Raw genomic sequence first — 25,028 nt, 5'->3', positions numbered from 1 at the left:
CTTCGTCTCAGAGTAGCGTGAATCAGATGGCGCTCCTTATTTCTCGGTTGCTTTTTTTGCGTCGTTCGTTCGTTCTACAGCAGGTAGAGGCAGATAGATACCCCCCTGAGGCAACGCTACGATTGTACTGATCCTTGGAGTTTTTCGTGCTGTGCGGGAGTGGTTTGAGTATGGCTGCTGCTGATTTGGCTCTGCATAAGAAAGCCGTTGAGGGTTTGAGGGAGATGAGTTTCATTGCTACCTTGACTATTCTACATGATGTGCCACGAAGGGCGTTGAGAGTGGAGTCGTTGTTTCCAGTAGCTGAAGCATTGCACACTGATCTTCCATTCAACAAGTGCATGGCTCGAAACCGTCCAGCTGCTTTTCCTCGACGCAGGGACCACCGAGATTCTTCAGCCACGAGCATGGAGGTGTCTGTCGCTGATTCCCGTTACCCGCACGTCGAGTATAGGCGTCTTGAAGCAATGTTGGCTTCTTCCCATCGACTCGACACAGTCTTCTTGTGCCTGCTTTGGCGCAAAGTCGTCCGCCTTCCTTGCCATCTTCTCGTAACCACGATCATCAAGTGTGAGCAATCTCACTTGTACTCTTCCTCATTGAAGTCTTCAAAGTACCAGCACTCTTCAACGATCCTCTTCTCTTCTTTCGAATCCTCTGCCGCCAACATAGCAGCCTTGAAGCCATCCGCACAAGCCTTGACCTCTTCGTATTTGTCGGGCGGGACCTCACCATCAGGATCCTCCAGTCCAATGATTTGGCGAGTAAGAGCAAATGCTTTTTGAGCGTCGAGACGTTCCTTGAACACTGCAAAAGCTGCTTGCCATTCCTCCTCGGTCCATTGGAAAGGCAAGACCTTCACAGCGTCTACTTTCTTGTCTTGAAGCCTGTCCCAAACCCGGCCCAAATGGATCAGACTGAGCTTCAAGGGGAAGCTATCACCATACCAGGGGTGGCCAGCGATCAAGCATAGCTTGCGCCGCACATCACTTCCTGGTATCTTCATGATACTCATATGCTCCGCATTCGCCTTCTCTGTGGCAGTGATGTAGGTGTAGTGGATTTGGCGCTGTTCGAAGATATGTTGCTGACGCGCTTGTTTCGCCTTGTCCAGGTTTTGGAAGTCGGCAGGTAGCGAGGGCTCGTTCAGGCAATCAGCCTCGAGCCACTCCGACTCGTGAAAGAGCTCTGGAATCCCGCTTTGAAGAAAGAGAGGGCGAATGGAGCAATTTTGCCAATTGATCAGACTGGTGATGTTGTGCGGTAGTGAGATCATGATGTTTTCCAAAGCCAGATTTCGGTGCCTGAGTACTGGCCTTGTCGATGAATCTTTGGGAATCAAGTGTGGCACAATCTGCAAGTACTTCTCGAGAAGCTTGCGATGCATTTTGGGGTCCTGCTTTTGACAATCGTAGAACTCTTTATTTCCACGGAAATAAGGGTGGACTGGACGCGCGAATTCTTTCAAATACGCAATTTCTTTTCTGGCTCCGGCACTAACGATGGCGTCGTTGTCCAAGTCTAATCAATGTCAGCGTTGCCAGGTGAGCGAGCAGAGATTCTTACAAGGGCCGCAATCAACAGCCAAATCCGAGCGTCTTCCCCACCAGAGGTCCATGTCAGTGTCAGGCCCAACACAGAAGCTACCTTTGGCGAGAGGGTTGTGATAGTCGACCGCCACACCATGCTCAATGTCTTTCGAGTAGTACAAGCTTCCACTTGCGGGGAATCTCAGGCTGAAAATCCGAGACTCCAGCTCCACAAGCTGCTTGACAATTTCGAGCCTGGCCTCTTGAGGCACCAAATCGGAAGTAAGATCGCCCAGAGGTTGTCCCGGAACGAACTCCATGAAGACGAATTCGGTACCTGCTGCATTATTTGGAGTGGCTGAATAGTCGAAGACTTGTGGGACAGGCAAGCCATGGAGTCGCAAAAAGTCCATGGTCGCGACTTCACTGGCGGTGGCTAATCCATGCGGCTCCAGCATCGGATAGGGAATGCGCCCAATGAATTTGAAGCCATCGCGCATGGTGATGAGGAAGACCCGGTTGTATTCTCCATCAGCGAGCTTTTCGAAGCCAACGACATCTTCGAGCTTTTGGTTGATGGAGTTGGCTGCCAGCGATTTGAATTCGGTGACATTGAAGCGCGTTGTTCTTTCCAACAGCCGCGACTTTTCGTTGAATCTGCGAAGCCTCGTCAGCAATCTCAGCGACTTTGGAGGTCTATGCAGAGACTCACAAGAACCGACCCTTGGTGTATTCGAAGAGTGAATGGGGACTGCGAATATCAGGAGCTTCAGAGGAGCGAGTCGCTGTTTTGCTGAACAGTCTAGCTGTAGGCCACAGTTGGCGCGTGGACGTGATCAGACACCGCCATGGGCAATGTGACTGCTGCCTCAACAGTCTCATCGTTGCCATCGAATTTCGTCAAAGAAGATGTGGAGATGTCCAGGTTGGAGCTGTCAAGCCTGGTGGGTAACACTAAATGGTGCGCACTGACCATGTGCGGCAGCAGCTCGTACTTCCAGCATTCACTTTACTTCACTTTGCACACAAATGCAATTGAGTTCTGTTTGAGGAGTTTCCCACTGTGCCCATGCTCGCTGTATTGTGCCATTCAAGGAAATTGCTAATTCTGATCATTGGAAAAGCTACTGGTATCCGGATCGTATAAGCCTTTGACAATTTGGTGGAAAGCTGATGTGCAATTTGAATTCGAAAGCAGTCTGACTCAGGAATTTGAGCCACCGGGTGTAAGTATTGAAAAGACAAAGAAAAGTCAGTCAGTTTCTGGGACCTGGGTACGGTAGTTGAGCGCTGGAGTGGGCGCTACTCCTCGTCCTCGTCCATCTCGTCGAGACCTTCCTCGATTCCCTTCAGGACATCATCCTTGGTGCCATTCTTTTTGACGCGAATTGTGGCGATTACAGCATGGGTTCCCCCACGATGCTGTCGCCAGCGCGCAAGGAAGTCTGCAATCTTCCCACGGTTTGGCTGAAGCTTGAATTCGTTATGGATGACACCGTCGACATCAACTTCCCTGGAGAAATCGAGTCGAATCCCCCACTGCAGCAGCTTTGTTTCGCCTTTCGGAAGTGCAGTAATGCCAGGACCGACCGTTACCGTGGTTAGCTTCTTGTAGTTGGTGCCGCCCACCATAGCGCGACACAGATTGTAAATCTTCTTCCTGAAACTACCCATGTTCGCTGTAGAAATAGTTCGTGAGTGAAAGATGCTGAATGAATAATGCTACTTCTGCTCCCTCTTATACAAATTTATGGTGTTCGGCAGGACCAGTGCGTCCGCACAAGTAAGAGAGCTCTAAGAAAGGTGCAGTCTGCATGACACTTGGTCCTCATTGTTCAGTGCAGGTTCCTTGATCTAGCACACACCACATCTCTTTGTTCTACATGGATCGTCCTCCGCGCGGTATCGCTTGTTCGTTTTCATTCAGCTTCCAAGAAACACAAGGGCAAGTGCTGGCACTGCGGATTGGTCGAAATTGTAATTTCCCTGATTTTGGACATTCAGAACCAGAATTCTTGAGCAATTAGTTGTCTTCTGACTTCCCATATGCCAATATTTGCAGGGAAAATTCAAGATTCATTGCTAACGAGATGTTAGACCGCCAGCAGGCTTCTTGGAGGCTGAACAGGCTCTGCCTGTCAGCACAGCTCTCATAAGCTATACGCGGAATCGTCGTGGCTTCAGGAACCGCTGTCTTGTTTTGGACCTAGGACAATCAAACGAAGATATCAGAACCGCGGAAGGAGCAGATTGTGGGCTTGAGTTCGGGGCCAAACTTGTCTTTCTGTAAAAATCAAGTATTTGCGCATTATTGAATAAGAAGCAGTCAATCAATCAAAACGAATAGGTATGTATGGGGAGCATCCAAACGCTTCCATCAACCCGTGAGATTTTTCTATGTGCGACAAGACGCTTTGCGCAAGTCTTGTGCAATTTATCTTCCAAATCCAGGATCGGTCGCCTGGAAAGCCTTCAAAATTGCAAGCGACGTTGCAGGATAAGCCATGAGCCTGTCATGGACGCCATACTTCAACATTTCCTGCCGAATCAGCCCTTTGTCCGTCCGCCATTCCACAGTCCAGCCCCCTGAACCCCATTCTTTCTTCATGAGCTGTTTCTCGTGCTCGAGCTCCTCATACCCAATGCCTATCGATTTGGTTGCATTCACTGCATGCCAGAACAAAACGTCGGTGTGGAGGCAATCGATGTCAGTGTCATCCTCAGCATGAATAAATGTGAGGTGGTATTTTTGTGCGATGGCATCGCTTTCACTTCTCCGTATGAACTCGCCAATACGGTCTTTGCTCATCCAGGTGCTCCGGAGAAATGAGTTGAAAAAGGCCAGGAGGGGTGGTACTCGCGAGAGTGGTGAGAGTACTGGAATGACGCCGCCAATCCGATAAGTTGCTGTCAGAGTTGCCACGTCAGAGAAGGACGCGACCAGGACTGTGCCAGAGAAGGAGACCGCTGGTATTTCGGAGGCGTAGTGTCGAATGAGGGAGATGGCTACCGCAGTGCCTAAAGATTGCCCGAAAATGACAATTCGCGAAGCCGGAATTCCCGCTTGGTGAATGGCCCAGTCGACCATTGCGATGCCATCGAGCAAAAGGCCATCCTCTGATGGCATCCCCGTACTTTGGCCGTAGCCGCGGTAGTCTGCAGTCAAGACGTGAATCTTGTCAGGAGAAGCAGAAGATATCCCGCGGTAACTGTCAGGTCGCCATCCGGAAGCAAGGCAGCCTGCAGTACCATGGAAATAGATCACAAGACGTGACTCAGGATCATCTCGAAGGAGTTTCAAGGCGAGATCAGAACCAGAAGGCGCTGCGAGGAGATGCTCTTGATTCCGACTGTAGACTCCAAGTGGAAGAACATGCCATGCATGGAGCTTCTCGCCGTCTGAGGTTTGTATTGAGAAAGATTTGACTTGATTTGGGAGGAATCCGAAGGCCTCTGGGACATTGAGGTCTTTGAACCATGTGAGAGATACGCGGTGGAGATAAAACGCGTGTGTTTGGAGACTCGGGAAAGCAATCAGCAAGCCCAAAATGCAAAAATAAGATGTAGCTGGGAGGATGATGGACAGCGTGGCGAGCTTGAGGAGCCCCATGATGGTTGTCGTTGTTGACAGTGTTGTTTGATTTGAAGTGCGGCACAGCGCAGCGGCGCTTATCAACAGCGCTTCGGCCATCATTGCGGCGTCTGTCTGGAAAAATTGATGAGGTTATGTCCCAAATAGGAAAAAGAGTGCTTACCACGCAAATATGGCGATCTCAAAGCCGTGTAGCCCTCCCGCGAGTACCGTTTAAACTGTCCTCTTCCGACACTGAAACTACCGCTCTTCCCCAAATTTTTCTTTCATCAACATCCTGCAAAGCCTTCGGCACACTGTCTAAGCCTCCATAGACTTGTTTGTAAACAACTGGCCGGATCTTGTTTTGTGATATTAATGCCATAGTACTTTCCCATATGGCGGAAGTTGCTGCAGGGTTGCGGCGAGACTGCTCTCCGAACCGCTGCGGAGGAAAATTGAACATGAGTAGGAGAGAAGCTTGAAAGGGTTGAGGTGTGCACTTACATATCCAATCACGCTCGCGCCCTTGAGCAAGACTTTGTTCATGCTCACCTTCTCCATGATACCTTCTCTCGCAGCAAAACCTATCACCAGGATCTTCCCGCCATACTTCAAACACTTCAACCCATCTTCGACAGCTCCGATCGGATCGAAAATCACATCCACCCCAGAGCCTCCTGTCAGCTCCAACACCTTTTCCTGCCACTTGTCGTGCCTGTAGTTTACCGACTTGGCTCCCAAGCTTTTCACCACGGCTTCTTTCTCTGAGCCACCTGCAACACCAACGACGGTCGCTCCTAACGCTTGCGCCACTTGGATAGCGGCAACTCCCAAGCCGCCACTTGCACCAAGCACTAAGACACTCTGCCCTGCACTTACATGACCACAGCCATCTCCTAACGCCCCATACGCAACGGCAGCGCTCCCACCGACCGCGCACGCTTCGGCATTAGTCCACCGTTGCGGAACAGGCTTGACCTGCAACTCATCGACACAAATCTCCTCTGCGAAGCTGCCGAGGCCGAAGCCAAAAACGCGGGTGCCGGGTCGAAACGACGAGGTGCGGGAAGCGCACAACACAACGCCGGCAAACTCAGTTCCGAGGACGAATGGCGGCTTGACATGACGGCGGTTGTTCTGGTGGCGGCCTTGAGCGTAGAGTAGATCGACGTGCGTTATGGCGGCGTGCGTGACGCGGATGCGCAACTTGTTGGTTCCACATGGAGGAGACGGAATGGTAGAGGCGCTGAGGTCGGAGAGACTCTGCACGTCGAGTCAGGACGGTGAAGATTTTGAACCCAAATCGGCTTACTTTGACCCAATGATCTATTAAGATCGCTTTCATGGTGACAGCGTTGTAAGCTTTGCGCAAAGATGGACGCCCTTAGCTGCTCGTGGAAAGCAATCTGGGAAGCGGGAGATCGACGGCGGGGTGGGATAGCCGAGGCTCTGGTTCCGAGGCTTGGTGACAAAGTTGTCGCGTACCCTGGAATTGGAACATTTGTCGTATGGAACAGTTCGCGACTTCGAGAAGGCACAGGTGAGAAAAAGTTTGAATGTTGAGCTGCCACCCCGAAACGCATGTGAAAAATGGGTGCTGCATGGAAGCATTCGGTCCCAGTAAAAGAACAGAGACTAGGAACATTCAAGGGTCTTAGAGTGACAGACGACTGGTTCGTGGAAAGGCAAGGGAGACCCTTGAAGTCCCGTGCCTGGAATTGCCCTGCAGCAAGTCTATCGACAAATCAAATTTCGCTCCCAGAATACGATCCTAGAAGAGAATGAGCACCCGAAGATTTGAGCACTACACAGTCCACTGAAGGCACTTCAACATGCCCAACCGCCGTCAATCGAATACGTCGCTCCTGTGATGAAGCCAGCCTCGTCGCTAAGCAAATAGGCGATGAGGCCTGCAACCTCTTGAGGCGTGCCTATGCGCTTGATGGGCGTTTGGATCTCGTTCTTGTGCTCAAGCTGAACCATTCTGGTGTCTATGGCGCCCCTGATCACAGTCAGTACGCCGAGAGTTGGAATCGACTGGGTTCGACATACGGTGCAACGGCGTTGACGCGCACATTTCTCGCGCCGTTTTCTTTGGCCGCACTCCTCACCAGGCCGATGACGCCGTGCTTCGCTGCAGAGTAGGCGGCTGAAGTTGGGAACCCGAGCCGACCTTGAACGCTGGAGAGGCAGACGATGCTTCCTCCGTCCTTGATGTTTCGGAGCTCTGCACGGAGAGAGTAGAAAGTGCCCTAGAGTCCGTCAGTCAAAGACGTTTGCGCCAAACAGGAAACGCCAAACGAACCGAGAGGTTGGTATGAAGAAGTGTATCCCAGCGCTCGTCCGAAGTGTCTTCAATCTTTGGCGCACCAGATTCCGAGCAATTTCTCCCCGCAGAGTTGACGGCGGCGTCCAACTTCCCAGCCCACTGGACAGTGTTGTCCATCCAGTGGTCCACATTTTGTCGATTTGTGATATCCAACCTTTGAAAAAAAGTGTCTCCTCCTTTACCAATGGATTTGAAGTACTCCTCAGCCTTCTCGAGTTCGGCTTTGTCGATATCACCGATTGATACCCTGGCCCCACGCGAGACCAGCGTCTTGGCGGTTTCAAAGCCAATGCCTTGAGCACCACCAGTAATAGCAACGACTTTTCCTTCCATATTTTGTTACTCTGTACCTCTTGAGCTTTCCACCAGAGAAATTGAGAGATGAGTTGGCGAAAGCAAAGCGAGCTGTTCTCTGTTGCCGACAACCCTGCCAGCAACCCCGCACGCCTGGAAATCGAGTTCCACGAAGGTGGAGCCTACATTGCTAGCAGCCGGGACCATTTGGACACAGGGCCAACAATCATTACTCATTACAGCTGCCGGAAAATGATGATTAGGCAAAACGTTGGCACGTGGGTGCGTCGGGCGCCGCCATGAAAGCCGGCGGAGGATCGATCTCTCACCTCCGGAAACCCACTTTGGGGCATCCGGTCCTTTTACTGCGTTGTTGACAGCGACGATTTATATTTAGAATGTCGGTGCTGCGCCATGTAGCCAAAACGAGCCGAAACGGGTTGGTGGGGTAGTGGAAACATGCGCCGTGGCTACAGTCGCGCCCATGGCGAGTCCTAGGCTCAAGTCCTGGCCAATCTGCGATTCTTTTTACCTGATTTCTTTTTGCTCTGCAGAAGAGAGTGGTAGCGAGTCTCAGGAAAGGGAAAGTCAAGGATCCTAATCAGCGCGAGACCTGTTTGCGGAGTGGTTGAGAAAGTAAGGCTTTGTGGGTGTGTCAGGTAAACATGCTGCTCTCACAGTAGTACTGGGTTGGTGGTGTAGTAGAAACGCGTGCCGTGGCTACAGTCGCATCCACGGTAAGTCCCAGGTTCAATTTCTGGCCAATCTATTGACTGGAGACGTTTTGAAGGCCTTTCTTTCTTGCTGCTCGCTGTATCTTGCAGAGTGGTACCGAAGCACGTCCCCGGGGCTGGCGATGCGCGCTTGCGGTATTCTAGGAGCTGTTGGACCATATGAAACGCACGAAGACGGAAGATAAAGACGGAAGGCGTCTCGCCTCAGCTTGCGGCTGTCTGCAGCTGTCTGCATTTTCGCTTTTTGCGCCGGGACTGTTTGGTGTCAGTGATGTATGTCCGCAATAATCTTCACCGGTGGGCGGCGAAAAAAAGCGTGAATGATAGTCGTAGAATTGAGATGGAGAGGAAGGTACCATGTATGCTACTATGAGTAGGAATCGAGGATCAACAAGGGACGAGAGACAGCTATACGCCTACCTGCTGCATCTGTGTCGGGTCAGCTCTCGGCATTTCCAGAAGCAGACAGAGGGCGCTCACCAGCACCGATCTTCCCAGTGCTACGTAGATAAGCGAGCAGAAATAATCTGCGTGGCGGGCGTAAGCGCGTGGCGGAGCGGGCCGCTACGGTACGGATGCAATTTCGGGCTGCGATATTCGCCTGCCCAGCTCCCCACGGTATCCGTGGTAACCATCAGGGCCGAGACTGAAACTTTTTGGGAGCGGAAGAACTGATGAAGGCAAATCTCATTACCCCTGATACGAATGAATACAAGGAGCAACGGATTGTCTACCGACAGAGATCGCGGGGGTGTATGCTTGCTCGAAGCTTTCAGTGTCGTTGCAATTTTGAGAACGCGAGAACCAGTTTTGATATTGGACCGGGAGAGATGTTTCTGCTGATGTGCTAGATGAACCCAGGATGCCGGAGAGCCCAGGAGAAGTTTTCGGATCTTGATCGTTGAGCATCAGTCCACCTTTCGGATCATTTGTTCGCTGCTGTCATTTGGGAATTTTCTTCAGATTCCTGTCGCGTCGCTCCTGGCCGAAATGTTTCGCCAGATGGTGAGGAATACCAAAGCTTTCAAACAAAAGTCGGTTGGTGAGAATTCATGGGCGTTTGATTGTTACCCCGGTCTTGTGTGAGACGAGTTCCCGCACAGAAGCCTTGTAAGTCTTGAGAAGATGCTTGAATGAAGACGACTGGTGTCAAATAACCAGCACGAAGATGGCATCCTACTCAAGAAACTGACAATCCAGATCAAGAGCATTCCCTTGGGAGAGACCCCAAGTCATACATTGGGCGATATCGCTCTTCTTGGCCTGGTCCATGTGCGCTCATCGGATTGGTCTTTTTGAGCCGGCGTGATTTTGTACAATTCAAAGAGGTTCCTGGAAGAGTCATCTGGACTCTATGCAGTCATCACCTTGCCGCAGCTCTTCGAAAACCGGTCGATGCGGTAAGCGGGGACGCTATGCGCATGCAGCGTCGCCATCATGAGAGGTAAGCCAGTGATGCTTCCTCAGTACTCACACGATAGTATCTGGAGAGCTGTTCACAAAGGGTTGCAGAGCAATGGACGAATCCAGGGTTTTTTGTCGTAATGACGAAGAGATGAGGTCGGTTGGTCAGGTCTGACAAGCGAACTAATCCCAGGCGCAGATCAGCGCCATGCCGCTTCGAGAAGCTCGTCGGGCCGTAAACCGGTGATAAGCGACCATCTCGTTCAGCCCTCCCTCGGGCATGTCGCGCGCCCTGCGACAAGAGGCCCTTGCATACAAATGACTCCGCGTCCATCCCACTTACAAATATCTAGCGTCGCGCCTCATTTGTCTTGCATCTCGCAGCTCCAGCATCGTTCCCTCGCATCCAATTGCTACTCTACAACCGCCATGGCCCCCCACAACGTCGAGGTCGAAGCAATTACCGACACCACGGGTGTGCCGCTACCGGATCCGCTGGCGGCTCCCATGCCCATCAACGACATTCGGGGCCGCCGCAAGAAGGCTGAGAAGTCGACGTGGGGCGTCGCGGCCCCCGCAAACAGCGAGCGCTTCAAGAGCTACTCGCACAGTCACAAGCCCAAGGCGAAGAGGTGGGATCGTAAGTCCGTAATGCGCCCTGCCTCTCAATGTCTCTCTGCCATAGCAATTGAGCGGCCATTGCGTGATACGGATGCTAATCTACGCAATTGGCCTGTCTAGACTACATTAGCACCGAGTCCAAGTCGCGAAAGGGCAACTCGCTCAAGAATGCCGCCAAATACCTGGGCAAGCCCGGTCTGATTTCTCTCGGAGGAGGCCTGCCCTCGTCCGAGTATTTCCCATTCGACAGCCTCGATTTGACCATGCCGTCCGTGGGCAAGTACAGTGAGCAAGAGACCAAGGAGGAGGGCGTCAAGGTCCACGTAGGCAAGCATGATTTGGCCGAGGACAAGAGCATTTTCGACATTGCCACGGCCTTCAACTATGGCCAGGGTCACGGCGCGGCGCAATTGCTGCGCTGGGTCACTGAGCACACAGAGCTCATCCACAACCCTCCCTACGCTGATTGGGCGTGCCACATGACCATTGGCAGCACTTCTGCCCTGGAAATGTCGCTGCGCATCTTCACTCAGCCCGGTGACTACATCCTGTCCGAGGACTACACATTCGCGACGGCAATCGAGACGGCAGCGCCAATGGGAGTAAAGGTCGCAGGCGTAAAGATGGACGACCAAGGCCTGCTTCCCGATAGCCTAGACCAGGTGCTCACAAACTGGGACTCTGCCGCCAGGGGTGGCGCTCGTAAGCCGTTCGTCCTGTACACTGTGCCCTCTGGCCAGAACCCCACGGGCGCCACGCAGGGCGCAGAGCGTCGGCGGGAGATCTACAAGGTGGCGCAGAAACACGACCTCTACATTTTCGAGGACGAGCCGTATTACTTTCTGCAGATGGACCCTTACGGCGGTCCGGACGCCGCCACGCCGGAGCCGCCAGCCTCCCACGCCGAGTTTTTGAAGGAGATCGTCCCCTCGCTGCTGAGCATGGACGTTGACGGTCGCGTCCTGCGCATGGATTCCTTCTCCAAGGTTGTGTCGCCGGGCAGCAGAGTTGGCTGGATCACGGGCGCCCAGCAGATCGTAGAGCGGTACTCGAAGCACGCGGACGTGTCGACGCAGGGCCCGAGCGGCATGAGCCAGTTGATCCTGTTCAAGCTCCTCGACGAGCACTGGGGACACTCGGGATACATTGACTGGCTGATTCACATTCGCAAGGAGTACACGCACCGCCGCGACGTGATGCTCCGGGCCTGCGACAAGTTCCTGCCAAAGGACGTGGTGAGCTGGAAGCCGCCCATGGCAGGCATGTTCGTAAGTGATTCTTGACAGAGCCTCCATTCGAGAATTATCGACACTAACAACTGCTAAGCACTGGCTTCAAATCGACTGGCGCAAGCACCCTCACGCGTCGACCAAGTCGCTCACTGAGCTGGAAGACGATATCTTCCAGCTCATCATCGAACACGGCGCGCTCGTCATGAAGGGCAGCTGGTTCTACGCCGAGCCCGACGCCGCCCACGACACCATGTTCTTCCGCGCCACGTTCGCTGCCGCTCCGGCCGACAAAATCCAGGAGGCCATCCACCGCTTTGGCGACGCCATCAGGGAGAGCTTCAAGCTCAAGAACTGAATTTCGATCTTTCCTTGAAAAGATTTAAGCGATGTACAGCATTTGGATGCTTCCAATGACTCATGAGCAGTCGCCATTTTACGCATGATTTTTTGACCTGAGCGCTTGGTACCCTTTTGGATAAATAGATTCGGTTGGCAAGTGTGTTGCATAGAATTGGAAATTTGACTACTTTTTTGGGGATACAAGGTCGTGACGTCGGAAGGAAGAAACAGTGACGGGGATATCTAGTTGATGAAGTTGACGCAGAAAAAGTGCAGAATCACGCTGCCGAAGATGTAATCTGCGAAGGCACTGCAAGGAAGCTGCGTCAGCCGTTGTCGGGGTCTCGGGCCAAAATGTCCGATGGACAGGAGGGCCTCTTCTTCCAAGTGTAACGTACCGCTCGTGCGAGATGCTCTCAAAGTCTGCCTTGTTTTCCGGGTTGGTCTGGATACGCAAGCTCGCCGTGAGCACAAACTGGCCGACGGTGGCCGAAAAGCCGGAGAGGAAAGCGTTGAAGGGCTGTCGGAAACACCAGTTAGCGCTCGAATCCAGCACAAAGATCTTGCTGTCCCCAATGTTGCCTTTCCATCCATCCATCCATCCATCCATCCCATTCGATCCTCCCTTCTCGGCCACACCCTTCTCAACCCAAATCCCCACGAGAAAGACTCGACTTACGTAGTTGCCCCCGATAACGCAGTAGATGAATTGCAGCGCGCCCACGACAACCAGAAACGCCATGAAGACATCGAGGAGCTTGGTGCGCTGGTCCGTCTTGGCCTGGTAGTTGCGCCAGATGCCCGCAGCAATGGCCTGCGCGTCGTTGCCCTGGATCTTTGCCTGTCCAGACGCAGAGCTCGCCGCCTTGGTCGCCGTAGAAGGAGGAGCAGCGTTGGAGCCCGCGGCGCTGGGGAAGCCGGACGTGGCTGCGGCGGCGGAGGGAGGTGCCGCGGCGGGACTCGTGGCTTGTTTGCGGGGCGGCATGGTCGAGGGACGAGAGGGAGAGAAAGCAGGAGGATGCTAGACGACGGCTGGCGGGACTGAAGGCAAGGTGGTGTCGAATTGGTGCCCTCACAGTTGTGGTGGTGAAGATTGCTGGTGGTTATGTTCCGTAGCTTGGATTGAGGCCAGTTGGACGGAGACACCTTGGGAGCTCGGGCCAGGTGTATGCGCGGCGCCCGCCCATAGTACCCGACAGGTAGTGCTCCGCTCAGCGGTGAGAGAGGCGGCGGAAAAGCTTGGCTGGGCAGGAGTTCCGCCGCGGGCGGGGGACGGGACGGAGCTGCGATCGGGACCTGAGCGTCATAGAGCGAGCGGACCCGAGGCTCTCGAACGCTCCGGGCTGAGCTATATGTCAGCTACAACATCTCCTCTCAGTCTTCACTCCATCTTCTCTGCGCGACAAAGAATCCGCACCGGAAGCATCGAAGCCAATTGACTCTCCAATTCTCGCTGCACCCCCGCGCAACAAACACACCATGGTATGGCGCACACGACCTGCCCCGCGTCCCACCTTGAACCCATCCTCTGCGACCATCTACTTCGCTCAGCCCACCTGTTACTGTTCTCAGAAGCTAACAACCTGTCGCGTGCCCCCAGAGCCTCGAAACCATCGCCTACGTCCTCGCCACCCTGACCGCCGGCGGCGGCATAACGGGCTACGCGCGCACCGGCTCGATCCCGTCCATCGCTGCCGGACTGACGGTTGGCTCGCTGGTTCGTCCGCCCCCTCTCCAAACTACCTCCTACTCTCCCCCCTCGAATCCTCGAATTTTCACCTTCGAAACCCCACACTCCCCGAACAAGAAATAGTAGACTGACGAATGGTGTGGGAACAGTACGGTCTCGGCGGCTACCGCATCGCCAACCGCCAGCCGTATGGCGTAGAGCTGGCGCTGCTGGCGTCGGTCGTGCTGGCCGGCTCGAGCATCCCGCGCGCCATCAAGACGGCCAAGCCCCTGCCCATTGGTCTGAGCTTGCTGGCTACCTACGGCTTGTTCAACTTTGGCATGGCGTACGCGAACAGGACGAGATAGAATGGTTGAAAGGGAAGACACAAGAATTGAAAGATGTGTAAATGCGGAGGGGGACTGAGAAAACAAAAAGGGTGCGACGCAGAGAGGATTAAGGGCTGAGTTGCCTGGTTGTGTTTGTTTGATCTCGAGGCGGGAAAATTGTGAGGTTTTGTTCGCGTCTTTGACCCTGATATGGAAATACTTGAGCTTTTCTTTGAGATTCCCGAATCACCTATTGTCACCTGATTCTCCATTCAAGAAATATGCGACAGAGCAAAGGACAACAAGATCGCCGTATCCCACCGCAAAAACCAGAAGCAGAGCCCCAACGCCAAACCAGCGCCTTACATGCCGCTATGTCGAAGAAAAAATACTAGGGGGCGGCGGGCATGGCCGACAACAACCTCAGTAGTCCTCGCCGTCGTCGTCCACCTTGATCTCTTTGAGCAAAGAAGCACTCGCGACCTCTTCCTCTTTGATCGCATTTACTATTTCCCCAATCGCGGCGCTTTCTCCCAATATTTCTCTGGCTCTCGCCTCGCCAGTTTCTTCACCGTCCTCACTCTGGCGCATGTCTTCCATCACTAGCCACGTGGAAAGCTCGGGCACAAGAACTTCTTGTACAAACCCCGAAACAGTCTTGAAGCCTATCAGCTTGTCGCTACCGGCGCGCTCCCGGATGGCGTCTGCCATGTTGGTGGACAGCCACTCCTCCATGATTCGCCGTCCGCGTGGCCCGTAGTATCCGGTTGTCATGCCGTGCATCTGTTTTTCCCTATGCACTGCGGCAAGTGTGCGACCCCGGCCCTCGGATATTGCACCGTTGAGGCGTTCTCGAAAGTGCGAGGGCCTTGTCTCTTGCAGAATGCCGATTATGTCGTTGCGGAAGTGCGCGATGCGTGCGGGCAGCTCTTTGAAATCAATTTCTGGGTAGCCGTGAACATGATATTCCTGGCGCGCTGCCGCCGTCTTATGCGCATCGCAAAACAGAATTTGGTCCCTAAGTCGCATGCTCTTTCTCCCCACGCGGCGCTGCCAGTCTGACAGCTCGTCTGCATCCACTGGATCTCCGCACATGGGACAATTGGCAGGAGGATCGTAGTTGCCATTTGTATTGTTTTCGAGCTCGTCTTCTAGATCCAATTCGTCGGCTGCTAACTGAGCCGAGGATGGCGGCGAGCTCAGATCCGAGTTGGGGGTTCCTTGGTTCTCCAGCTTGATTGATCTTACGGGCGAGACGCCGTTGGAGTCGAATGATGACACCGGAGCGCTCAAGGAATCGAGGTCATGTATGATGTGGAGTTTGGCGGCTGGGCCCTTGGTTTTGCCAGCTCTCTGTGGTGTCGACGGTGATTTAGATTTGTAATTATCCATCGTGTTAAGTACTGGTTTACGTGCGGAAGCTGATTGCGATTCTGCGTCTGAGTCGCTGGTATCCTCGTCACGTTTCGCGCCACCTGTATTAAGATATAAGTCTTCAGTGAAAGAGAAGTAGAAGGGTTCGCAGTGCTGGATTCACTTACTCTTGCCATTGATGCCCCTCTTTGGCTGCGCATGGAAATTCTCTGGTCGTGAGAAAGTTGGTTTACTGTTTGGGCGACTGGAGTTGTCCTTGGAACCGTAGCCTTTGCTCTTCTTGTTTGCTTTGGGGTCACCAAATTCCATGTCGAAGTCATTCTCCGACAATCTCTTCAGGCTGGCCTTGGTCCCGCTGGTAACAACCGAATCTTTCGGACCATCTTTCCTTGGCGTCACCCGTGGGGCTTTGAGCGGCGTCTGGTTTGGTCTCAGCATCTCGCTGTATCGCTTCATCTTGGGCGATTCATCCTCGTCCTCCTCCTCGCCGGGTGAACTGGCAGGATCAGCTTCGATTTCAGCCTGCGTCAGCTCTCGCCGTGCTGGCTGCGCGGTTGAAGAAGATGACCGTTTCTGCGGTGAGGAAGCAACGTTTGTTGATGGTTGTTTGGAGGTCGTGGCGGCGGGCGCGTTTGTTCTGCTTAGGCCGACGCGCCTCGGTTTGTACTGCAAGTCCATGTTCGGCAGCCGTTCCGCAGTCTGCACCTGCCTCACTTTCTTTCTGCTACTAGCCGAATGCAGGTACTTAGGTAAGGTACTGTAAGGTACCTAGCTCCAATCCAATGTCTCGGCTCCAGGATGGTGGGTGAGGACGCCAGGGAGGCGGGATCTAGCCAGCGACGGAAATGCGGCGAGGCGAACTGCCCGCGACGCAGCTTCGTTTGGCAGAGTAGCGGAAAAGACTGGGAGAAAACTCCGCCAGGTTGATTCTGTAAGAGGCGGGGTGAAGCCACGGCTCGCGCGGCTGGAGTGACGGAGCTGGGTGACTGCTCTTCTCTGGCCGTAACTCAATTTACCTGCCAGCAACAGACAGACCAAGAGGCGCCAATGTCCCACTTCCAACCTGTCGACGAATGCGGGCGAGCAGGCGTGCAGGCGTGCGGGTTGGTTGGGTTGGTGAGTAAGGCGTGGAAGACGCGCCGCCGACACGCGCCGCGAAAGCGTGTTTCGCGCCCTCATTTTGTGCACAAATTCGGTGAATTTGCGCGTAAATTCATTGAATTAAGCAGCACCAGTACATACATGTATCGATGCAACTTTCACCAAGACAACACCATCCATCTGGATTGAATCCATCTTGCAATTTTGAAAAAATTTCTGAATCCACCCTCAATTGTGAAAAAGTTACAAAATCCACACTCTCATTTCGACCAAAATACTGAACCCGCCCTCCAATTTTTACCAATGTCTGAATCCACCCTGTCCCTCGAAGAGCACCCCCTGATCTAAGTTCCAGGTTCTCTCGTGCAGCTTCAATGTCATCTACCACCACGCGCGATGAATCGCAAAACTCATGATGCGAGTATGGGTCTCATGGAGGAAAGCTCAACCTCCCGCCAATTCCAATCAACAACGGATATGTCCTTGCCCGCTTTCGCGTGCGATCAGGTTCACATGCCTCAAGCCTTCATGGACGAGTAATCTAGGATTGTGGAGGAACCAAAAAAAGAAGCAGGGTATATTCAATGCAAGGGCTTTTTCCCATCCGCCTAACGCCTGTCTGCCATCCGTCCATCCGTATATGCATACAAACCAAAACATCACATCTCATGCAATCTTCCTGCCAACATTGCCGACCCCCCGTCCCACGACACTGACAACAATGTCCCCCTCCTCATTGCCCGCGTCCCTCAACCCCCAACCTGTGCCTCCCAACGCCCTCAAGTCTCGTCCTAGTTGGATAATCTCTTCGCTGCCCACAACGTCTCTGCCCATCTGCAACCGGCCTACGTCCTCGGAGCCCATGGCCATGAGCGTCAACACTGTCGGCGCCGCAAGCTTCGACACGCAGCCGCCCGTGGCAATGTTATCCAGCAGCTGGTAGGCGCACTTGCGGCCCACGTCCTCCGGCGGCTCGCCTCCCTGCGGCGGGCTGGCTACGTCGGCTGAGAATAGCGCGCCCGTCGACGTCTCAGCGACCAGACTTATACCAAAGCCCACGCCAATCTTTTTCTTGGCGCTCGGGTTGTCGTTTGTCGGCGCGGGCACGAGCGGCGCCGAGCTCACGTCGGAGAAGATATAAGTGTCAGGGACGAACTCGTTCAAGACGCCACGAGCGGTCTCGATCATGCGCGCGTTGTTGGCACCGGTGACACCCGTCGCGTACGCCACGCCACGAATCTGCTTGACACGGCCGGGAGCAAGTGTGTGGATGGTCTTTGGAAGTCGCACCTGGTGCCCGAAGAGCAGCTGGACCTCGCCGCCACCGCCGCGTCCGCCGGGCCCCGGATTCGACCGCCGCAAGATTCTCAGCTCCATGTTGGCCAGGATACCGAATTGGCGGTACAGCGGAAGTATGGCGGTGCGCACCGTGTCGGCCGACACGTCGCCTGTTGGTGTTGACGAGGTAATGACGCCGGGTCCCGAGAACAAGACATTGATCTTTTCTTTGGAAAAGGGCGCTAGGAGGCAGAGCGGGATGAGATAGTAGGCGACGCCGCGCGTACACTCTCTCGGGATTTCATGTTTGATGACACCGTGGATGTTGGCACCGTGGCCCGGCGCACAGCCAGTGATGAGACCAGGCCGGTAGACTAGCGTGGTTCCCGTATACGAGAATTCAATCGTGGAGCCATTGGTGATCGAATCAAGGAGCCGGATGAACGAGACTTCGTGCGGGAGCAGGCCGGGGTTGGCGTGCTTGCTGCGAATCTGGGAAATGCGGATGGGACGGCCGGTGAGGGTTGCAAGGACAAGGCGTTGGGTGAGGTATTTGGCGCCCGTGAATTTGAGGGGTGGCTGAGTTTGCGCGTCTGCCATGGCGCCCGGCTCGACTCGCAGTGTGACGGAGGGTCAAAAGATGGTGAGGGGTTGCGATATGGTGTTGCGAAAAGAAGACGCGGCGCAAAAGTCAAAAAAGTGGCGGCAGAATCGCGGGCGGTCAGGTAATGCTTGTTTCCGTTTTAGGAAGCTGACAGGGATGAATAGAGACGCTTTGTTTCTCAGTACACCACAGCCAGAACAGTGTTTTACTAATTATTGGCTGTCCAAGCTGTCCATGACGATGCCGAGATGCTCGAGCAACACAAAGTGCTGCTCGGGGCATTCTTGAGCCGCAGTTGCACAATTCAAAGCCCGAACTACATCTGGAAATTCGTCACCATCTGACAGCGGCCAGACGCGTCACTTCGATTGGTGGCTGTTCAGGCTCATCGGAAATTGCTGCTGGCGCGGAAAAAGAAACGACATGCGGACGCAGCTGTAAAAATAGTCCGGCTATCAAAATGACTTTATTGCCTCCAGATTGAAAGCGACGTCGCGCGCGTTTGCCATCACGACCATGAGCAGGTGTCGGCCATGCCAACGACGCGGGTCCGAGCAGATCAGCCAGGGCATCAGCCACTCAACGGCGCAAAATCAATGAGGCCGACGCGGGGAATTTCTAATCATTTGTCAGTTTGGGAGCTGAATCGATATACCCAGGGCCTCCATGTCCGAAAGAGCCGCCGTTGAGGCCAGACAGACGGTTTGACCGCCCGCGGCCGGGGTCGCCGTGGCCGCCACCCAGCGTCAAGGGACCGGCCAGACGGGCACCTCGGCTGCAATCGAGAAAAACTTAGCTGCGGACGGTCCGCGTGCAATGGGCACAGTTTAACCTTGTCTAAGCCTCCCTGACGGACGGGAGGACCCAAACTCCGAATACCCAAGTTCGAGTGCTCCAACGCTAGCCACCGTAGACTGACAAGTGACGTCAGGCAGCTCTGCATATAGACCAATGGGAATTCGTCTTGCATCGTTTGTGGCTCATTTCTGGTTGATCAAACTTTCCATTTGCGGATGAAGGGGTATAGTCAACGCACAAAAAAAGAACCTGCAGCCGTATGTACGGTCCGGGCCCTAGCAGCAGCCAAGGAGTGCCATGTTCTGCCGCCACGGTGCTATTGCTGGCTAGGAGTAGAAACAAACAACCCCCACTCGAGACCAATGAACCATGTCAGATCAGAGCCCCTTGCGGTCCACATACGCCTTCCCGCTGGCTGGGGTCTATGTAGCAAACAAGATCGAAACGAGGTACGAGTATAACGTAATGCTGATAGATGCTGTACAAACGGTGTGCAAAGGGCTGGACACTTTGGCGGTTTGATCCGCATTCTTTGTGCACGCGAAGCCGAGCAAGGAAAAAACTCAAAAAATTCTGAACCGAAAAAAAGACTCGACATGCATCTTGAGTGTGGCCGTCTTCTGTTTCCCTTGCACCTCTACCACGCCGACGCCGACTCCGACTCCGAAAGTCCGCAACCCAAAGATCTCAAATCTGAAAAACATGCTGCTGCCCATTGGGCAGAGGAAGTATAACGACAAACCATCTACCTACCCAAGCCTATCCCTTGTTACTCCTAAGCGGTATTGTCCGATGAATCGTTTTTGCGGGACTTTTCAACCGAAACCTTCGGCGCCAAAATGCGTGGCGAAATAGTTACAGGTCGCAATGTAATGGATCAAGGACGCCAATCACTAGCCTTGCCACAGATGCCAGCATTGGCAGTCTCTCTTCTCAATCTTGCATGTGTCGTAGTCAAAGTACTGGGACCTCGTCTTGGTTGAGTTTGAATGCTCGAGTATCCGAAATGAAGCTTCATGAGGCGTTGTGAGACAATCTTGCCGTGATGTGACGGATCAAAGTCGAGTAAGCGGATCGCACGAGTACGGCCTGTTGGCGCTCGGATTGGATTCCGCGGGTCGCCTCCTTCTTGAAGCGGGTGGGATGCGGATATTGGCGGTGCGCTGACGTTTGAATGGTGCCACTTGGTCGATCGATGTGGTTGAAACCTTTGTGGCGAAGCAATAGCTTCATTCCGTTCACCTGGATCTTTTCGACACTTGGTCCATGATGCCGTGCGACCCATAGTCGTTCCACCTCCGCTTCAAGGAGCCATCGCTAAATGAGCTGGCAACGACATCTTGCCACATGCTCGGTGTGACATAAGGTTGAGTTGGAGCCGAATAGGATACTGGCGGTGGTAATTGCGTTGCCATGTTTGGAACTTGCTGGGTGTGCGGCGAGACACTGGAAGCTTGATAGAAGTTTGGCTGTTGTGTTTCTTGCTGTGGTGTCCGGAGCTCGTAGGATGATCCTATCGGCGCCGGTTTTAGAGGAGGAGAGGTGTGGGATGCTGTATTTGGAGGGGGCGTACCAAAGGCTGCATTCCATTGACTGAAGGCCAGTTAGCAGAAACTTTCAAATGAGAACGAATGTATACTGACTCGAAGATCCTACCCGGATTCCATTGAACGGGCTCCTGGGGTTGCATTGATGCCTGTGGTTGAGGTTGCCTTTGACCCGCAGCCATCATGACCAGCGACTGGACTCCTACGGGAGAGTCAGCCTTGGGGTCCGAGTCGCTCGACGAGATCGGTGGCGAAATAGGATGGGTAGTATAGTTGACTTGACCTGGTTGCTCGAGGGAAGGATCTTGGGCGGAGCCTCGGTGACGGTAGCCACCGTCGCTGATCGGACTCGGGTTGTTGTGGACGGAGGGGCTGCCGAACGGGAATGATGGCTTGAGCTCGAATGGTTTGGCCGTGTCCGCAGAAAAGGCCTCTCGCAGGTTGTTGACTTGCGCTTGCACCTCCGGCATGGGCCAGCTTGACATGCATTGCTCCAGAATACGCATGTGGCGTACAAAGTAATCCCGGGCATCGCTGTTGAGCTCTGGGTCTGGCGAAGTGATAGCAACCTACGACAGAATTAGGAACCCGAAATGATTTCAGGACGTCGCCATCAACTTACCAGGTGGAGCATGGTGCAGGTCAGCACCGCATAAATCGTGAAGCTGATGCCACGTTGCATGCAAAGCAGTCCAGGTAGACCGTAGTTGTGAAGAATGGCCTCCTGGAGCCGGCACATGCTCTTGGCTGCAGAGTAGCACAGGAGCATGTGCTGCTTCCACACGGGGTTGAAATTCTCATGGTAAAAATGTAGTTGCGGCCTGTGGTGCATGATGATTCCCAGGTAGTGGTAGCTGTGCATGTTTGCAAGATAGTGCGAAGGAATCCACGGGGCCGAGCCATCTTCAGGATATCCAATCTGTAAATCGCGCGGGAGGTCTCGCAGCCACGCGGCGTAGCCTTCGTTGAGTTGCACGAATTCCGGGTCAACCGCCCAATCCTTGGTCTTCTTTCTCAGGGTTCCATGGAGTACGGTCGTCTTTTTGACGTTTTTGACGATTCGCAACATGTAGGCAAACTGACGAGAAAGGGTGTTCTCCACGTCGTCCTGGCTTGACATGGGGCGTGGAACGTTGAAATCAACAGTGTCTTCCTGAACCCCAAAATCCGTGCGTCCTAGGTCCATTAGCAAGCGCTGGACAAATAGAATGTGCTTAAACTTACCCTGAGGACCACCAACCATGACCTCGAGTTGGAAAAGAAGGTGCCATACTCTTGTCTTGGTGATGCATTCTTGAGAGGAAGACCCGCAGGGCTTGCCCATCTGATGCTGCTCAAAGTGAGTGTCCAAGTCGAGATCCTTGCCCATGACCACGCAGTTGACTACGGTCATCCATGACCGGTAAAAATAGCCGCGCTTTGGAACAGCCTCGCGGGCCTTGAGGCCAAGAATCATGGCCTGGATGGTGCTCAGTCGAGGGACATCTTTGAAGCTTTCCTCGTGCTCTGTTCTCAAGTCAGCTCTCCAGTCTCTTCCAATTAGAATCAAAATACTGACTCGACATGAGCGCAAGCCACTTGTTTCCCTGGTGTTGGTCTCCGAGCATCAGAGATGCGCAAGCAAAGATGGCTTCCAAAATCAGGGGCGAGATTGCTTGACGGTTGGTGTTCCATTGTTGGTAGAAAAAGTGACGATTAACGACCGGAGCGTAAGGATGGATATTGTTGAAGAAGTAGTCGAAATATTCGAGAGCTTGCTGATCAGACGGCATCATGTCTGGTGGAATCCTGATTGTCATGTCGGGATTGTGGTCCTCGGGAAGCTGCACTTCGTATTCCTCAACTGCCGGAGCATTTGCCAAGGACTTCTTCTGGTTGGCGATGTAGGGCGCTTTTGCAAATCAGAACTGGCACAAAACAAGGAAATTCGAAATTGAGGCTTACCGACGGCTGTGTGGTCAATCTTGAGTTCTCCCAGAGCGTCGGTGAGCTGTGAGGTCTCGAGGTTGTTTCGCCACACAGGTTCAGGCTCCGCCGGAGCTGCCATGGGCGCGGGCTGCTGGAGCGGATACATGGTCTGAGATTGCATTGGTTGATGCTGGTACTTGAGTTGCTCAGAGCTCGGGAGCGGAGTTGGTTGCATCGCTCCATAGTGCATGTTCTCCTGGGTCGGGGGAGCCTGCATGGCGTAGGGTGCGGTTTGGTAGATGCGAGCAGCATCCGCGTACGTCGCTTGAATGGGGTGCCCCAAGGTTGGGCCGACATCGCCAGCCATTCCCGGATGCGCAATCGAGTGGTGCCTTGGATAGTCGCTGGGAAGGGGTACGCTGTGGAAAGATGAAGTCTGATCTTGCTGGTCATGGCTCCCTTCGTACGTTTGAGAGCCCGAAGCGAGGTCCTTGTTTTCGTAGCTCACAGTTGGCGGAACGCAGGTGAGCTTGAGACGGACGCAAGCTCCGCAGGGCCACGAATTGGTGGTGGCAGCATCGCACTTGATTTTGCGTCTTCTACATCCCTCACAAGCGCGCATAACTGGGGGATTTTGGTGAGCCAGGGCACGCGGCAATAAAGGAGAGGGGACAAGAGGAGCTTACCCTTGAGGCGCTTGTGGCGATTGTGCTCATCGACAAAGACATAGTCTGGCAGTTGGGGTTAGTTGACAATTATTTTTTCAGATGGAGTCGGGCAGGCGTACTGCGCTGGTTCTCGCGCGGAGCCAGCGAGGGCGGCGCAAAAGGAAAGTTCTGCATCTGTGCAATCTGGGGCAGGAGCGGCCTTGCGGTGGACTCGCCGGCCATGTCTCAGCGGCCGGTGTTGTTGGAAATAGGTCGTGGGCCGACGCCGTTGGCCTGGAGCTTGGTTGGCGCGGGCAGGGCGAGGCGGAGGTGAATTTTCGGCGGAGGATTGCTGAATGCGGGAGAAGCTGAGGAGATGCAGACGGCGGGCGCCAATCGGTAAGCGGTGGGCAGCTAGCTAGGTACGAGTGGAGTGGGTGGCCGAGGGACTAGCAGTGATCACCGCCACGAAGCCGCGTCGAGTCGGAGGCGGACTTGGGTCTGGCTTTGTCTTTGTGGCAGACGTGACGGGAATGTTGCGTGTAAGTAGGATGTGACGGGAGGGCTGAGCGAGAAGCGACGGCAAGCGATCCACGCGCATTGAGATGAAGGGTGGAGCCGCCAACGGGGAGCGGAGGTCGAGGAATCAGGAGCGCGCAGACGCCTGGTCCAGCGGCACAGAGAAGCTGGCTTCCATCCGCAGGCAGGGAGACTCGACTGGACTGGACCAGAGAGTGGGGATACCTTCACAGCGAACAAGAGTCAGGCGCCAAGCACAAATGCACGGTGGAAACTCAAACGTCGACGGACGGACGATAACCCTGGTGGCGTGGCGGTGGCCACTGGAACGAAGTTTGGACCGACTTCGCTGTCTGTCTGTCTGTCTGTCTGTCTGTGTCTGTACGCACGTCGGCCTGCAGCAAGCAAGCAGCATGAATTACCTGAGCATCACTAACAGTCGCTTTTTTTTTTTTTTTTTTTTTCTTCCCTCTCTCTCCCCCCTCCCCCCGACTCAGCTCAGCGCGCTGCGCCGCAACATCAACCTGCCGAGGGGAGGGGAGAGACCTGACGCCCCACACCACGCCTCCACAATGCCGATTCGCCGGCCACTCGAATATGCCTCTCTCTCTCTCTCTCTCTCTCTCTCTCGCGACCATCAACCACACAAATAATCATGCATGCGCTGTCAGATTCCAACTCGTCAGCCTTGTCGTCCACCTCGCCATGAATGCAGGAACGCCAATATAGAGGCGACCTTTCCGCTCTTTCGGTAATGACCGACATGCTCCCGCCCCATGCCATGGCCCTCTCCGACCTGAGACGCGCAACCCGAACTGCAATGCCATCACATACACCATGTACTAGTCCTTTATACAAAGAGGCTGCTAGCCGACGGTGCCCACCCGTCGTCGGCGCCCTCCGCCTCGTCGACTCGAAGCCTGCCCGGACCTTCTGAAACGTTTTTTGGCCGAGTAGGACGCTCTCGAGACAGACCAACGTCAGCCCGAGTACGAGGCTTTTGATGAGGCGGCTCTTCCCGCCCGACAACGCACGTATGTGGCCAACCCATCACCTTCTGTTTCCTTTTTGCTGCCATGCGGGTGAAAGAACCACACGTCCGGCGCCTGCTCAAGAAGAATCATGAAACGGTTCCCGGGGCCTTGGTTCGACGACAGAGCCCTGACAGGGGAGGGCGCGGCTCGGCGATGGCCGCGTG

The 25,028-nt window shown here is 54.2% G+C and overlaps 11 protein-coding genes and 2 non-coding genes across 13 annotated transcripts; 4 read left to right on the top strand and 9 right to left on the bottom strand.

Annotated features, from left to right (window-relative positions):
* Positions 1-230: 230 nt before the first annotated feature.
* On the bottom strand, positions 231-2,446 carry J3D65DRAFT_585217 (kinase-like domain-containing protein). The gene is made up of 3 exons (XM_066797747.1): positions 2,242-2,446; positions 1,567-2,186; positions 231-1,521 (listed from the first exon to the last, which is right to left on the bottom strand). The coding sequence occupies exons 1-3, from the start codon at positions 2,418-2,420 to the stop codon at positions 581-583; spliced, it is 1,740 nt and encodes a 579-aa protein (XP_066657750.1). The 5' UTR covers positions 2,421-2,446; the 3' UTR covers positions 231-580.
* Positions 2,447-2,774: 328 nt separating this feature from the next.
* Positions 2,775-3,203, bottom strand: J3D65DRAFT_691871 (uncharacterized protein; the record flags this gene model as incomplete). Its single annotated transcript, XM_066803925.1, has 1 exon — positions 2,775-3,203. The coding sequence occupies one exon, from the start codon at positions 3,201-3,203 to the stop codon at positions 2,832-2,834; it is 372 nt and encodes a 123-aa protein (XP_066657749.1). The 3' UTR covers positions 2,775-2,831.
* Positions 3,204-3,809: 606 nt separating this feature from the next.
* On the bottom strand, positions 3,810-5,385 carry J3D65DRAFT_257058 (Alpha/Beta hydrolase protein). Its single transcript, XM_066794835.1, has 2 exons — positions 5,285-5,385; positions 3,810-5,235 (listed from the first exon to the last, which is right to left on the bottom strand). Exon 2 carries the CDS (start codon positions 5,221-5,223, stop codon positions 3,964-3,966), a length of 1,260 nt encoding a protein of 419 aa, XP_066657748.1. The 5' UTR covers positions 5,224-5,235; positions 5,285-5,385; the 3' UTR covers positions 3,810-3,963.
* On the bottom strand, positions 5,303-6,448 carry J3D65DRAFT_644664 (uncharacterized protein; the record flags this gene model as incomplete). Its single annotated transcript, XM_066802164.1, has 3 exons — positions 5,303-5,545; positions 5,608-6,366; positions 6,416-6,448. The coding sequence occupies 3 exons, from the start codon at positions 6,446-6,448 to the stop codon at positions 5,303-5,305; spliced, it is 1,035 nt and encodes a 344-aa protein (XP_066657747.1).
* Positions 6,449-6,655: 207 nt separating this feature from the next.
* On the bottom strand, positions 6,656-7,905 carry J3D65DRAFT_616600 (uncharacterized protein). Its single transcript, XM_066799461.1, has 3 exons — positions 7,409-7,905; positions 7,156-7,355; positions 6,656-7,105 (listed from the first exon to the last, which is right to left on the bottom strand). The coding sequence occupies exons 1-3, from the start codon at positions 7,763-7,765 to the stop codon at positions 6,931-6,933; spliced, it is 732 nt and encodes a 243-aa protein (XP_066657746.1). The 5' UTR covers positions 7,766-7,905; the 3' UTR covers positions 6,656-6,930.
* Positions 7,906-8,163: 258 nt separating this feature from the next.
* On the top strand, positions 8,164-8,245 carry J3D65DRAFT_t40. The gene has a single exon. It is a non-coding gene; the product is annotated as a tRNA-Ser (tRNA).
* A 168-nt stretch (positions 8,246-8,413) lies between these two features.
* J3D65DRAFT_t41 lies at positions 8,414-8,495 on the top strand. Its single transcript has one exon. It is a non-coding gene; the product is annotated as a tRNA-Ser (tRNA).
* A 1,650-nt stretch (positions 8,496-10,145) lies between these two features.
* J3D65DRAFT_616593 (aromatic amino acid aminotransferase 1) lies at positions 10,146-12,538 on the top strand. The gene is made up of 3 exons (XM_066799460.1): positions 10,146-10,504; positions 10,606-11,753; positions 11,812-12,538. Exons 1-3 carry the CDS (start codon positions 10,183-10,185, stop codon positions 12,070-12,072), a joined length of 1,731 nt encoding a protein of 576 aa, XP_066657745.1. The 5' UTR covers positions 10,146-10,182; the 3' UTR covers positions 12,073-12,538.
* On the bottom strand, positions 12,300-13,041 carry J3D65DRAFT_665564 (DAD family-domain-containing protein; the record flags this gene model as incomplete). The annotated part of the gene is made up of 3 exons (XM_066802849.1): positions 12,300-12,366; positions 12,455-12,576; positions 12,736-13,041. The coding sequence occupies 3 exons, from the start codon at positions 13,039-13,041 to the stop codon at positions 12,300-12,302; spliced, it is 495 nt and encodes a 164-aa protein (XP_066657744.1).
* Positions 13,042-13,331: 290 nt separating this feature from the next.
* On the top strand, positions 13,332-14,344 carry J3D65DRAFT_616590 (upf0136 domain-containing protein). Its single transcript, XM_066799459.1, has 3 exons — positions 13,332-13,538; positions 13,657-13,773; positions 13,896-14,344. The coding sequence occupies exons 1-3, from the start codon at positions 13,536-13,538 to the stop codon at positions 14,091-14,093; spliced, it is 318 nt and encodes a 105-aa protein (XP_066657743.1). The 5' UTR covers positions 13,332-13,535; the 3' UTR covers positions 14,094-14,344.
* Positions 14,260-16,547, bottom strand: J3D65DRAFT_616586 (RTC4-like domain-containing protein). Its single transcript, XM_066799458.1, has 2 exons — positions 15,596-16,547; positions 14,260-15,529 (listed from the first exon to the last, which is right to left on the bottom strand). The coding sequence occupies exons 1-2, from the start codon at positions 16,104-16,106 to the stop codon at positions 14,478-14,480; spliced, it is 1,563 nt and encodes a 520-aa protein (XP_066657742.1). The 5' UTR covers positions 16,107-16,547; the 3' UTR covers positions 14,260-14,477.
* Positions 16,548-16,799: 252 nt separating this feature from the next.
* On the bottom strand, positions 16,800-18,461 carry J3D65DRAFT_616585 (RNA 3'-terminal phosphate cyclase family protein). The gene has a single exon (XM_066799457.1). It carries the CDS (start codon positions 18,405-18,407, stop codon positions 17,196-17,198), a length of 1,212 nt encoding a protein of 403 aa, XP_066657741.1. The 5' UTR covers positions 18,408-18,461; the 3' UTR covers positions 16,800-17,195.
* Positions 18,462-20,447: 1,986 nt separating this feature from the next.
* J3D65DRAFT_549847 (uncharacterized protein) lies at positions 20,448-23,506 on the bottom strand (the record flags this gene model as incomplete). Its single annotated transcript, XM_066796973.1, has 8 exons — positions 20,448-20,802; positions 20,853-21,325; positions 21,379-21,932; positions 21,981-22,267; positions 22,320-22,647; positions 22,701-23,288; positions 23,351-23,395; positions 23,452-23,506. 8 exons carry the CDS (start codon positions 23,504-23,506, stop codon positions 20,448-20,450), a joined length of 2,685 nt encoding a protein of 894 aa, XP_066657740.1.
* Positions 23,507-25,028: the final 1,522 nt, after the last annotated feature.

This window comes from Phyllosticta citribraziliensis (genome assembly GCF_038025025.1).
Source record: "Phyllosticta citribraziliensis strain CPC 17464 chromosome Unknown J3D65scaffold_3, whole genome shotgun sequence".
Taxonomy (NCBI): domain Eukaryota; kingdom Fungi; phylum Ascomycota; class Dothideomycetes; order Botryosphaeriales; family Phyllostictaceae; genus Phyllosticta; species Phyllosticta citribraziliensis.
Note: the sequence above shows the minus strand (reverse complement) of the source record. Positions and strands in the feature narration are given on the sequence as shown.